This window comes from Amblyraja radiata, chromosome 2 (genome assembly GCF_010909765.2).
Source record: "Amblyraja radiata isolate CabotCenter1 chromosome 2, sAmbRad1.1.pri, whole genome shotgun sequence".
In the NCBI taxonomy this organism is placed as follows: Eukaryota; Metazoa; Chordata; class Chondrichthyes; order Rajiformes; family Rajidae; genus Amblyraja; species Amblyraja radiata.
This window is the reverse complement of record NC_045957.1, coordinates 83,663,216-83,678,161: the sequence shown is the minus strand read 5'-3', so window position 1 is coordinate 83,678,161 and position 14,946 is coordinate 83,663,216. Positions and strand designations below refer to the sequence as shown.

Here is a 14,946-nt window from a genome sequence, read left to right as displayed (position 1 = left end):
CCAGTTGAGTGTATATATGACCGTGGCCTCGAGATGAGTTGGAATTTTTTTTCTCTTGGAAGTCATAAATCTGTGGAATTTTTCACCCCAGACATCGGTGGAAACTGTGACTTTAAGTATATTCAAGGCAGTGGTAGGTACAGGGTTCAGGCAAGGGTCGGTAAAGTGGAACTGCGTCAAAAGATCAGATCAGACATGGCAGAGGAGGCTAATGAACGGAATAGCCAGCTCCTGCTCCTAGGTTTTAAGTTTTTTCATTCCTGAGATCACTGAATTTTGAGCAGCAAAAGTTGCGCAGTCTATCAGCACAATTCAATTAACATTTGACTCCACCTCTGGGCTTCCTATTGGTGTCATTTCAATTCTAAGAAGCTTCCTCTTATTTTGTCACATTGGTATTTTATATATTTGGACTGTAAAGATACGTACCAAGCTTAAATTTTGTTTTCAAAAAGACTTGCGTCCAAGTCGTATAAGCGAGGCAGCAGCTCTACCAGCTGCGCTACTGTGCCGTCCTAAACCCAAAATGTAATCAATCTAAATCAAACTAAATCAGTGTCACAGTCACTGTTCAAGATTACCCGATTGATTTTACAGCTCTTTTAGAACTTTTCATTCTTCCCTCTTCATTCAGTGCCTTGTTCCACTACTCCACTCCTCCGCCATCCTTACTGAATTGGTCAGAGTTTGATTGCCCCTTCTACTTGATGAATGACTACCAACATTTCCTTTCATACAAAGTCTGACTAAAGAAAGTGCACTAGGTTTAATCAATAATAATGGATGACCTCGGCTCCAGAAGCAATGCAATTGTCAGTGTTATATGAATAATCAACACTTATGCTTCTATTGAATTGATGACTCAGAAGCAAATTGTTTGGCTAACAGGGTAGTGCTGATGCTTATTTGGTTGCTGAATTCATTCTTACATCCATCCCTTGCATCTCTATTCCTTTCCCTGGTGTAGATATCAAGCTTCCTCTTCAGCGTATCAATGTTATGTGTGTGGTGGAAGATTGCAACCTTCACGTGGTCCGCCCTGTTTCGACAAATGCAATCAACCTGGCGTGCACAATCTAATAAGATCAAATAGAACAAGTTGTCCTACAACTTTAGTCTGTGCACGCCATACTCAAGAAGAAGAAGAATGTTATCTGCTTTATGACTTTTTAAATAAATATAAATTTCTACCGAATTTGTTCCCACTAGAAAAGAAGCACTATTCATATGATTTATTAACTTGTCGCAAATGATTAACAAATTCAAAACTATGAAGTTAAAAATTCTTCCCGGTCAATACTGCCCAGGCAGAGTAGACAGCAGCTCATTGTATGTTGTTTGGGATAAATTCCTTATCTTCCTTTGCTACTTATCCAAGTTAACCACATCCATGTTATTATAAGAATTGATTTACCTCTTTTCAAACCTTTTTATGTCTGTCGAGAATGCTGTATGTTGATGCAATCTTGCAAATTAACAGTAGCATGCCCTGATTTTATATTAACATATTTTGACAGCACATCCACAATTTCTGAGTCCATTATTTTTGCAAATGGTGAGCAATATTAGACCCAGCATTGATACTGTGGGACTCCACTGCCCATTTTCTCTCAGTACGGGCCTCTGATAAAGTTTTAAAATGGCTTTCATTAGTTTCACCACAAACTATGTGAAACATATCTCAAGGAGCCAGCTGGACTGTAGAAAAGAATTCAATAACAATCGAGTACAATTGGCCAATTAATCTATTGAGATTAACCTAGATAAGCAATATAGGAAAATAAAATTAAATGGTGTATTAATACATCATAGGGTTTGTTCACTGAAGTGTCTTCCTTTTGCCCATTTGAGGGGATTATGCATCACTGTACCTCCTTTCATGGTGAGTGTACTACAGAGGAGTGGAAACAAATCATCCTCAGCCCAAAACTGACTCTACATATTAATATGGAATGCAATGTATCATGGTTTTATCCAGGGGGTTACATTAGTTATTGGACCTGCATAAAAGGTCAAACCCATTTGTTCTTTTGATGTTTGAATCTAATCTGGTATACAAAGTTGCCATTGGTAATAGTAAGTGTTACAAATTAGTAATGTAAAGCGATGTAAAGCGCCTTGAGTATTAGAAAGGCGCTATATAAATCCCATCCATTATTATTATTATTATTATTAATTACTGTAAAATCCTTTTCTGTTCCCAAATGTCCTCCAGGACAAGAAAAGTGCCATCCTAAAGATAGACACAAAGTGCTGGAGTAACTCAGCAAGTCAGTCAGAGACGTTTCGGGTCAGAACCCTTCTTCAGACCTGAAACATCACCAATCCTTTTTCTCCTCAGATGCTGCCTGACCCACTGAGTTACTCCAGCACTTTATTTCTATATTTGGCAAATACCAGCATCTTCAATTCCTTTCTGCACAAAGCACCACCCCAAGTTGGACTGGCCTAGCCTGACAAATGACTCACCAAGTTAGTTGACTCTGAATTGACTTCACAAATAGTGTCAGGACATTGATCTATAAGGGCTGAGCAATTGAGGCAGGCCTTGGCAGCGACATCTGGACCACATGAACAAATAAAAATAAAACCATGTTCATTTTTCACATACAGTCATGTGTGCTTACTTACATCTGGAATAATTAGGTAGATCAAACCATCGATGGCCCCAGGCAGCGTTAATCCACGTATCATGAGAATGACTAGTACAAGGTAAGGGAACGTTGCAGTGAAGTAAACAGCCTGCAAATGCAAAATGAGCAGGACTTTAAATATTCTCCCCAATTTCAAGTTCTGAAGTTATTTAATTATTGACCATGAATGACTGTGACAAGACTATTGCACTGAAGAGCACCCAGATTAGATTTACCCGGATGTTGCCTGAATTGGAGAATATGCAAGGTTCTCAGCTCTATAACCTGGAGGGAAGGGTCAGCAAGGGTTTTATCAGTCTCCTGCTTGAGATCTGGAGCTGGTCAACTGAAGCTGGTCCTCTAGTTGAACTTAAATCCCTAATTGACGAAATCCAGGTTTTAAAAAAATATTTATTTATTAGAAGCAAATGTACAAAAATATAACCGACAGCATATAGAAACATAGAAAATAGATGCAGGAGTAGGCTATTCGGCCCTTCAAGCCTGCACCGCCATTCAATATGATCATGGCTGATCATCCAACTCAGTATCCCGTACCTGCCTTCTCTCCATACCCCCTGATCCCTCTAGCCACAAGGGCCACATCTAACTCCCTCTTATGAAATAATACAGTTATTGTACAGCTTCAATTTTAACTTTTAGCTATAGTTAGAAAAAAATAAAGGAGAAAAAGCAAGAAAGAGAAAAAGTGAAATCCAGGTTTATAATTAGGAGTTTTCCAATTGCCATAAATAACTAAACAATGGGTTTTAATGCTGTAGAAAGCTTCTCACAGAGCTTTGACTTTTAATTCAAAAGGCCTGGTGTGGAAGTGGAACTGAGCGACAGTGGTTGAGGTCCTATTCAGCCGCTTATTCTTCAAAGAGGATTTAAAACCTGCCAATGGAAGATAATAATCCTGGAAGTAACTGCTGGTCCAATCAAGGAAATCCAGGAAAAAGTAAAATATTAACGTAGCAGCTTCCTGAAAGTGCAAAGCACCATATATTGCGAGTAACACAGCAACCGATTTGTATACATCCATGCGTCACATTCTTTAAAATCTAAACAATCCGTTTCAGTTCAATTGACTGGAGAGTTAAGTATTAATTTGGGATTTGGAAGAGAGCTTCTCACTTTTATATCCACCAGAGAGGACAGACAGCTTCTACGATTAACATGTGTAGGAAAGAACTGCAGATGCCGGTTTATACCGAAGATGGACACAAAATGGTGGAGTAACTCAGCGGGTCAGGCAGCATCTCTGGCAAAAAGGAATAGGTGACATTTCGCGCTGAGTTACTCCAGCATTTGGTGTTTATTCTCAGATGTACATCCCATCTAAATGGCAGCACTCTCCCAAATCTGCACAGATACCCCAGTACAGATTACACATTTAAATCTCAGCATGGGATTTGAGCCAATAAACTTTTGTCATTGGAGGTGTGAATGTCAGTAATTGAGTCTCATTCTGTAACGTATGAATTACTCAGAGACCGTGGCTCTGAATAGGATCCTGACCACTGTCACCTTAACACCTCAAACCATGTGGATTATGCATCAGAGTTCGCCAGGAAGGATCCTCTAAAGCGAAAACTCAACATGACCAGCAGGTTAAACTGTCCGGCAATTCATTTGTTTAGGGGTGAGATTCATTTGCAGACAAGGATGTACAGGCTGTAATTTTGCTAATAAATACTGTTACCAAAGAGCCTTAACATATTATTAGATTAAAAATGCAAAACAGTGGTATATTTAAAACTTACTTTTCCAAAGCTTTCAATCCCTCTTATAATGCAAATGTACACAACTAACCAAGCGCCAATAAGGCACAAAACCAGCCACCATTGCAGGCCACCTCCATTGGTGTTAATACCAGGACTGATATTCAAGGTCTCTCTGTACCAGAAGTAATCTACAGAAGTACTCTTTTCACACTCTTTAATAAACCCTACAAAAAATACAAAACACAGTGAGTAGAAATTTCCAGAGGAAAGGTTTCAAAAAAGTTACTTAATGAATGAACATGCATGTGACCTTAGAGGTCGGAATATTGAACAATAACACAAACTGCTGGAGGAACTCTGTAGCTCAGGCAGCATCTGATGAGCTAAACGGCGTTTTGGCTCAGGACCTTGCTTCAGGCTGATGGAAACGAGGGGAGAAAGCTGATAGAAAGAGGAGGGGAAGGGCAAGAGTAGGCAAGCAATAGATGGAAGCAGAGATTGATTGGCTGATGTGTTGGGTAGGGGTGAGAAGGGTGGAGGGAATAACCAAAGCTGGACGTGAAGAATGGAGAAGACAAAGGGATGCAGATGGTAGAATTTGATAAGAAAGGAAGATATGGAGTGAAATGTATAACCAAGGGGAGGGGTGGTGGTTCAAATGGAACAAGGGGTTGGAAGAAAAATGTGGGACCCAGAGTAAGGAGAGATAACTGATGGAAGAGGTGAAGGAGAGGAAAGGAACTGGATGATGGGGTGACTTAGTGTTAGATGTGGAACAAAGTCTACTTTAACTTGCACAGTCATTCGAAGTGAAGATGTACCAGCAATTTGAGAATATAGATTTTCTGAATTTCAACGTGTGAATAATCTCAAGAAGTGTAAGTGAAATTTATTGCTCCTCATCTCCTTTCTAAACATACATCCTTTTATTCGGAGGCTGTGCCCTCTGGTCCATAGTATGACTCTATGACTCAATTAACCTCCTAAAATTTGGGCAAGTTGCCGTTGGTTGATGAATGGGAATCTAATTTGGTGGGAATTCAGGAGATTCTCCAGCGGAAATTGGACTTTGCAATCAAGATGTGGGAGACACCTTAAGTCACACGGCAGGAATATCCTGGTGAGCCGGGGACAAGCCCTCCAGCAGGCCCTGCTCACTCACTGCAGACCGACAACTCGCTCGCTGAGGACCGAGGACCTGCCCTGTCCACCGCTGCCTCCGAACATGGCCCCGAACCACCAGCGCCGACGGGGTGCTGTCAAGAACGAAGGGGGGACCCAGTGGGGGATGAGGGGTGGGGCCGCTGAGTACAATAGGGGGACCCTGGGGGGGAGGGCACTGAGAACGTAGGGGGGTTTCAGGCAGAAGATAGGACTGTTCTATGAACTTGTGTAACTTTGTCAGTGCCAGAAACATTGCGCCACTTGTGTACTGTCTCGGTGAGGTCTGCTGAACCATTGTACCAGGTTATGCAAAACAAAGCATCTCACTGTACCTCGGTACATGAGACAATGAAATCTAAAGTATTGAACCATTGGATTGAATGGACAATCTGCTCTTTCCAGCGATGCTTTTGTAGAGTTGCCTCATTTCTTACATATTACAGAAAAGAATGCTGCCGTAATACCTGGGAAATATTTAACTAATGTTGTTAATGAAATATTTGTTCAACTTAGCTATTGGAGCCTTTTATAACATCATGCAAATTGTATGAAGTGTCAGGTTAAAGTTCCATACATCACACTAAAACGCTGTGTACTTTGAGAAAGCATATTGCAATTATATTTCTGCCATTGTTTTATACAGTGTGGGGAAAAAATACTTGGCTTTATCTGTTCAACAACATTTCATTGGCTGTACCATTCTTTGAAATGACGAGCACATGAAATGAATGGTAGAATAAAGATTATGATGGACAGTATTTATTTTTTCCTTTAAAATAATGGATTGCTAATGCATTGGAATGTAGGACATAGGACATAGAACAACAGCATAGCATTTGGCCCACAAAATCCATGCCAAACCATGATTGCATGATAAACTAATCTCATTGTCCTGCACAAGATCAATATCCATCCACTTTCTGCATATCTATGTGCCTATCTAAAAGCCTTTTAAACAGTACTATTATATCTGCCTCAACCACCACCCCTGGATGGTTGTTTCAGGTACCCACCAGCCACTGTGTAAAATGTTTGCCCTGCACAGCTCTTTTAAACTCTCTTCTCTCACTTATGGCCCCTAGTCTTTGAAATTTCCACCCTGGAAAAAAGGTTCTGTCTGTTTACCATATCTACAGGTATGCCTCTCATAATTTAATCTACTTTTATCCCCTCAACCTTCCAGGGAAAATGATACAACATTGTCCAACCTCTCCTTGTATCTATCCCACTAATCCAGGCAGCATTCTGGTAAACTTCCGATGCACCCTCTCCAAAGCTTCCATGTCCTTCATGCAATGGGGCGACCAGAACAGCTCCAAATACTCCAAATGTGTTTCACCAATGTAAAAAATGACTGCAGTAATTGTGTGGTGATAACTATGGAATTGCTTAAGTTTTAAGGAGAATGCTGGCCAATGTCTATGTTAGCATTCCACATCACATATAAAATACCAACGGAGCAATGACTGGAACTTCTGTTAAATATTCACTTCTCATAAAGGGTTACTCGGGCCAATATACCAAAAGCCTTCCTGACCACCTTTTGACACCACTTCAAGGGAATGGCGCGCCTGTACTGCTAGATCCCAGGAGTATCAGCAGCAGAATAGTAAGATTAAACGAGAACTTACCAGTTTGAAGTTTGATCTTTATTTTATGAGGAGGAACGTTGAGGGAATACGTGAAGAACCCCGCCTACGGCGCATGCGTGTCATTCTTCAAAGCAGCGGTGTGAGGTCACAGATAGAAAATAATGACCTAAGATAGTAAGATTATTAAAGAGATACCAGTTTAAGATATGACCATATAAGGGTGGGAGCGGAGGGCACGTATTCCCTCAACGTTCCTCCTCATAAAATAAAGATCAAACTTCAAACTGGTAAGTTCTCGTTTAATCTTACTATTTTACTTCGGAGTCACGTGAGTGACTTCGTGAAGACTTCAAAGCTCTGTGACCTCATGCCGTGGAACGAGTCCAATCTTCACAACTGCCTTGGTAGTTTGGGAGAAATTGTTACTGGTATTTAAAAAAAAAACACAATGATACCAACATTTTTAAGCAAAAATTGTAAATAATATTTATTAAATCAATTTATAAACCTTATAAGCTTCAGGTGTAAATTAAATAGAACTCAAAATTTTGCCCGAAAACGTTTCTTCTTTTCTAACTGGTTTGTTGTAATATGTGCGAAACGTTTTCTCTGATGACCATCCTGCAGTTCTGAGGATATTGTCGATCGGTACCTCCAGGCGATTAGCTGCTGATGTAGATGCAGCCCTGGTGGAGTGAGATTTGAATACATTAGTGTCCACTCCTGCCTGAACTAAGCAATATCTCAGCCACCGTGAAATGGTCTGAGTCGAGACTTTATGGTATGGCTTCTTATGGCTAATTAAAAGAGCCTTTTCATTGCCTCTGATAGCCTTCGTTCTGTCCATATATAACATGATGTGTTTTACTACACAGAGACGTTCATCCTGTGGATAGGCTATGAACTCTATCACCTGACCCGCTGATCCTGGTCTATTTTGCTTAATAAGGCCCTGGATCACGAAAATCAGCCTTCCTGTCGCCTCCGTCAAGTTATCCAATCTTAACTTCTGTAATGACTGGACCCTTTGCGCTGTGACCAGCGCCATAAGCATAACCATTTTCATAGTTAGATAGTTTAGCGGTAATGCCGTAGCCGGTGACCAATTCCGTAACATTTTTAGGACTACGCTCACATCCCAGATTTGGCTATATCTAGCCCTTGGTGGGTTAGTGTTAAAGATGCCTCGTAGCAGTTTTATTACTAGAGGATGTGAGCCGACACCCTGTCTTTCTGTGCCTTCCCATAAATAACTGGACAAGGCACTCCTAGCACTATTGACCGTGCTGTAACTGAGTCCTTCAAAGTGCAGGCTTGTGAGGAATTCTAGGACAGCTGGAATATCCACCTTTCTGTGGTCTAGATTGTTGTCCAGGCAGTATTTAGTCCATTTCTTGACATGACATAAATATTGTTTTTGAGTGGAAAGTCTCTGTGCTGCTGTGATCATGTCCACAGTTCTATCAGATAAACCCATATGCCGAAATGGTTCCTTCAGAGTCTACAAACCAATAAATTTAGATAATTATGGCAAGGATGGCTGTCCCCAGTCACCGGATGCACCAGCAACTGAGGACTATGTTTTAAAGTAATATATGGTGTAAGCACCAAATCCTGCAGCACCGAGAACCATGGTTGGGTAGGCCAATCAGGTACTATGAGAATCCCAGATGCCGAGTCTAGCTGAATTTTCCGTAGTACCCGATTGATGAGGCAGAAAGGAGGAAATGCATAAATGAACCATTTCCCCCAGTGCAAAGAGAATGCATCTGTAGCTTCTGCCTCAGGATCTGGTTCCCATGATATATACCTAGGTAACTGATGATTTAACCTGGATGCAAAAAGATCAATATCCGGCCTTCCGTACTTTGCTGTGATATCAGCAAATATCTTTCTGTCTAACATCCATTCCGTATTTTCATTAAATTTTCGTGACCTGGCGTCTGCCACTGAATTAAGTATCCCTGGTAGATACGTAGCCGATAACCAAATATTCCTTTGGATACACCATTCCCAAATATGGTTTGCCAATTCATCACAGGATATTGATATATTTCCACCCATATGATTTATATATGCCACCACCGTGGTATTGTCTATCTGCAATCTAACATGCTGGTTAATCATTCCCGAGCAATAAGATTTTAAACCATAAAAAGCACTCAACATTTCTAAGTAATTTATACCCTTTGTGGTAAGTAGGTTAGTTTCCTGTATATTCCATCTCCCTCCAGAGCTCGAGATGGTATCCGTTGCTCCCCAACCCAGTGCACTGGCATCTGTTTGTAATACCACAGATGGGTTTGGAATAACTATTGGGTTGGAGCTATATATAACATTTTGTTCCCACCATTGTAGTTCTTTTATAGCTCTAATTGTTAGTCTTGACTTAATTGGATGGATAATGAATCCCAGCTGTTCCATCAATTTTCTTGTGGCAACCACTGCTCTACTAGCCAATTCATAAGTTTTCCCCACAATCAAGATATCATCCAAATATGCCATCACTCTATAGTTTTGTTGTCTAAGAAATGCCAAAGCTGGTTTAAGAATTTTTGTGAATAATCTAGGGGCTGACGTTAGCCCGTTTGGTAGCGCCTTGTATTGCCAAAGCTGACCCATCCAATTAAATTTCAAAAACCGTCTGTGTTCTTCTCTGATGGGTACCGTATAGTAAGCATCTTGCAGATCAATACTTGCCATAAAGTAGCCTGCCGACACTAGCTCTGTAGCAGTACTAAAAGTATCCATTTTAAAATGAGCATATTGTACAAACTTATTAAGTGTTGATAAATCAATAATTATCCGGCAACCCCCATCTTTCTTATGTCTAATGAATATATTTGAGACAAATTCCTGTTGTTCATGTTTGGTTTTTTCAATTACTCCTTTCGTGAACAACCTTTGTATTTCAATTTTTGCTTTAGCTCTGTCTAATTTGGTAAGCATATAAGTTCTGTCCGGTGTATGTTGTACTGGAGGTTCTTGTATGTGTATAAACTCTATAAGATATCCCTTAATACTGCTAAGGATATACCTATCCACAGTTAACTTACACCATGCTTCCAAATGAAATTGCAACCTCCCTCCAAGTTCTGTGCTCCTTATTAATTTTTGAGGCACAGACCCACCTACCTCCATGGTTATCGGTGGTGTTACTTTCTTGGTCTTAACCGAGGTTGCGGAGGGCCTTGAGGTTGAAAGTGGGGTAAATGTTGAAGTGGAGGCTTCCGCATTTTCCATTGTGGGCGTCCCGGGCCAACCCCTAAAAAAGGACGCTGTTGCTGGTTTCCTCTGGCCTCTCTCCAATTTTTCGTACTATACATACTAGTACTTGCTTTTTTAGTCGTCCCATAAGGATGATACCGTTTTCCGACATATCCTTTGGTCGCTTTTATTAGGCCCAACGTTTTGGCCTCTTCCTCCAAATCTTTGACCTGTTTTGATAGGTCACCCCCAAACAACAAATTTTGAGGTTTTATGGCTTTCTGTTTGCACAGGATTGCAAATTTTGGGTCTAACGTTGGCTGAATAGCCCCTTTCCTGATGTTGTTCAGTTCAAATTGAACATTGCAAAACAGTGCTAAAGCGTCTTTCATGTCATTGGACATATCCACATTTTCCAGCGTACGGGCCAAAGCTGTTATACCCGCCGAGAGTCCTTTACTAGCATTCTGTATTTTTATATCCAGACTCCGAATATCCTGCCCCACGTGTCTCCAAATGCTTCGGTTCACCTTGGGTACATTCAGAGCCGCACAATTTCGCGGAGGTAAATGTCTTGCCCATACCTCAGCTAAGGTATCAGTTTTGAGGTGATGGGTCGTCATATAATCAATGCTGGCCGCCATCCTGGCCTCTAGGTCTTTTCCAGTTTCTTCTTGCTGGAAATATGTGTGCACCATGTCCAGCAACTGTGTTCCCTCATCCTCCATATGGGAACGTGGCTCTGACTCTTGTTCAGAGTCCGAGTCAGGCAGCCCTTGAAACACCCTCTTCAGATGAGGATGATATGTCCAGCAGCCTTTTCTGGCCATGCTCTGAGGGACTTACACCTGTATGTGTGCGGCTTTTATCCATTTTCTGGAGCCTGACACTATGGAGATGTTCCTCCCACAACCGCTCCAGCCGACTTTCGTGCTCTCCCGCACTAGTCGCTCGCGGGTGTTTCTTTTTAGCCCACCGCTCCTGCCGACTTTCGTGCCCTCGGGCACTAGTCGCACGCGGTTTAAATCGCAACTCGTCGCCATGCCTACCGGCTCTGGTTGCTCCCGGCCGCTGCAAACGCCGTTTTTCGCCGTCCCGGTACTCCTCCAAACAGATAGATGACGGCCCCACATGCTGCAGCCACTCGTACTGTTTTCCGAGCTCTGCAGATGCGATCGCTGCCGGCTGCTCTATGCCCTGCAGCTGGTCATCATCACTGCTATACAAGTAAGTATTTACCGGCGATTTTTCGGGCTCACTTTCCCAGCGGTTCGTTTTGCGTTTCGCCTTCCCGCCCGGTCTAGAATTAGTTTTTCCCGGCGCGGGGTTTGAATCTGGCACAGCTGGCTCAACGCAAACTGCCTGTGCCGTCGGCTGCTGCTGCGGGTCCCCGGCACCTTTACCGCCGACATCCTGCAGCTTCTTCACAGCCTTTCTGCGTCCTCTATCCATTCCTAAAAAACGGTGAAAATGCAGAATCACTTACCTGCCGTCGACCGGCTTTTTACCTCTCCCGTTCAAGGGGACGTCCTCCCCAGGTCCGACACGTTCAATGCGTGTATGCGATATGACACGCATGCGCCGTAGGCGGGGTTCTTCACGAAGTCACTCACGTGACTCCGAAGTAAAATCTCTGTGGCTAAATCCAGAGCAGGAGCCCCAGCAAGAGTGGGAGAAAGACTGGAGAGACTCAATTTCTGTGGACAACTTCTGAGTTAATATGTCAGGCTCTTACTACCTTCTGTACACTGTTCCTGTTGTTATCAAGCATAGAGAATTATAGCTGCATTTTGCAAAATCCACAGCAAGTTGTAAACCATAAACGTACAGTGTAAGCAGCCGTGATCATATTGCCTGTAGTTTTTTGCTAAAATATGCCAATTTCACAAAATGTTGCAATAATTCTGTGGTGATAACTGTGGAACAGTTTAAGCTTTAAGGAGTATGCTGGCAATTATGCATATTAACATTGCACATTACAAACAAAATACCAACAGAGCAATGACTGGAACTTCTGTTAAATATTTACTTCTCATAAAGTGTTACACAGGCCCCACAGTTAACAAACTGAGGAGTTTTAGTTGGGAAGGTGAAAGCAGTTGCAGAACATTTGATTGCATGGGATCCAGGGAGAGCACGGCCCTCAGGTTCCTATCAAATCTTTCCTCTCTCACTAAAACCTATATTGATTCCTCTCTCACTAAAACCTATATTGATTGGAAAAAGACTGTCTATTCCCCTCATGATTTTGAACACCTCTAGAAGTTTACCTCTCATTCTCCTGCACTCCACAGAATACAATCCTAGACTGCCCAACCTCTCCCTATTGCTCAGGCCCTCAAGTCCTGGCAGCATCCTCGTAAATCTTCTCTGCACTCTTTCCAGCTTCACAACATCTCTCAGTTTTGTTTTTATGTTGCACTATATAGATTTTTTTTATTATTAAACTTTTATTTTTGTTTTTTAATTATTTTATCTGTTGAGCACTGTGCGTTTGCAAACCAGTCGTGCTGCTGCTGCAAGTAAGAATTTCATTGTTTCGGTACAAATGAGACTCTCTTTCTTGACTTGAATATTTCTGCTGCTTTTACTGTGGAGAAAGACATGATGACTGGGAAATGTGTGACCCATTAAAGCTCGAGCAAAGAACTGCAGGAGCTCTGACGGAGATATATAAATCATCACTAGACAATGGTAAGGTGCCAGATGACTGGAGGATGGCTAATGTTGTCCCTCTATTTAAGAAGGTGTGCAAGGAAAAGCCTGGGAACTATAGGCCAGTGAGCCTAACATCTGTGGTAGGTATGTTACTAGAGAGGATTCTGAGGACAAGATATATATACATTTGGATAGACAAATGCTGATTAGGGATAGTCAACATAGTTAACAGGGCAGCACGGTGGCGCTGTGGTAGCGTTGCTGCCTTACAGCATTTGCAGCGCCGGAGACCTGGGTTTGATCCTGACTTTGGCTGCTCTCTGTACGGAGTTTGTACGTGCAGCATCTCCAAGTTTGCGGATGACACAAAGCTGGGGGGCAGTATTAGCTGTGAGGAGGATGCTAGGAGACTGCAAGGTGACTTGGATAGGTTGGGTGAGTGGGCAAATGCATAGCAGATGCAGTATAATGTGGATAAATGTGAGGTTATCCACTTTGGTGGCAAAAACAGGAAAGTAGACTATTATCTGAATGGTGGCCGATTAGGAAAAGGGGAGATGCAACGAGGCCTGGGTGTCATGGTACACCAGTCATTGAAAGTAGGCATGCAGATGCAGCAGGTAGTGAAGAAAGCGAATGGTATGTTATCATTCATAGCAAAAGGATTTGAGTATAGGAGCAGGGAGGTTCTACTGCAGTTGTACAGGGTCTTGGTGAGACCACACCTGGAGTATTGCGTACAGTTTTGGTCTCCAAATCTGAGAAAAGACATTCTTGCCATAGAGGGAGTACAGAGAAGGTTCACCAGACTGATTCCTGGGATGTCAAGACTTTCATATGAAGAAAGACTGGATAGACTCGGTTTGTACTCGCTAGAATTTAGAAGTTTGAGGGGTGATCTTATAGAAACTTACAAAATTCTTAAGGGGTTGGACAGGCTAGATGCAGGAAGATTGGGGAAGTCCAGAACAAGGGGTCACAGTTTAAGGATAAGGGGGAAATCTTTTAGGACCGAGATGAGGAAAACATTTTTCACACAGAGAGTGGTGAATCTCTGGAATTCTCTGCCACAGAAGGTAGTTGAGGCCAGTTCATTGGCTATATTTAAGAGGGAGTTAGATGTGGCTCTTGTGGCTAAAGGGGTCAGGGGGTATGGAGAGAAGGCATGTACAGGATACTGAGTTGGATGATCAGCCATGATCATATTGAATGGCGGTGCAGGCTCGAAGGGCCGAATGGCCTACTCCTGCACCTATTTTCTATGTTTCTATGTTTCTATGTTCTCCCCGTGACCGCGTGGGTTTTCTCCGAGGTCTTCGGTTTCCTCCCACACTCCCAAAACGTACAGGCTTGTAGGTCAATTGGCTTGGTGTATGTGTAAAATTGTCCCTAGTGTGTGTAGGATAGTGTTAAAGTGTGAGAATCGCTGGTCGGCGTGGACTCGGTGGGTCGACGGGCCTGTTTCCGCGCTGTATCTTTAAACTAAACTAAAATAACTAAACATGGAGGATTGTGTCTTATGAATCTGTGTTTTCTGAAGAAGTAACCAAGGAGGTTTATGATGGCAAGACTGTAGACGTTGTCTACATGGTATTCAGCAAGGCCTTTAAGGTACCGCATTATAGATATAGGAGAGGTTGACAAGGTTATCAGAATTGTTCAAGGGGAGTACATTAGGCCATTTTGAACTTTTTTCAGCTTTTCTTTCCAGTTAGCAGTGAGAGTTTCATGACTTTTAGTAAAAGCAATGATTTATATAACTACGAGGTTCCTTTTTTGGAAGTGGAGGGTTGATATTGTTTGAGATGGAGAACTTGCAGTGGAAAATACCAATCATAGATACGATAGCCAGGTCAGACTACCCTTGAGGTACGCTCGAGATTCCCATGATTCTGAATACGCACCCAGGAATAAGTAGCAGACCTCCAATACTTGCTATTGTTGATAGGATTCACATTTTCCCAT

The 14,946-nt window shown here is 42.1% G+C and overlaps 1 protein-coding gene across 1 annotated transcript in view; it reads right to left on the bottom strand.

Moving 5' to 3' along the window:
• The window catches only part of LOC116985144 (sodium-dependent neutral amino acid transporter B(0)AT3-like), a 52,067-nt gene that overhangs the window by 30,684 nt on the left and 6,437 nt on the right, over window positions 1-14,946 (bottom strand). Inside the window, exons 4-5 of the mRNA XM_033039640.1 lie at window positions 4,400-4,584; window positions 2,632-2,742 (exon numbers count right to left, since the gene is read on the bottom strand). Coding sequence (XP_032895531.1) covers window positions 2,632-2,742; window positions 4,400-4,584 — 296 coding nt within the window. The remainder of the gene's footprint in view (window positions 1-2,631; window positions 2,743-4,399; window positions 4,585-14,946) is intronic.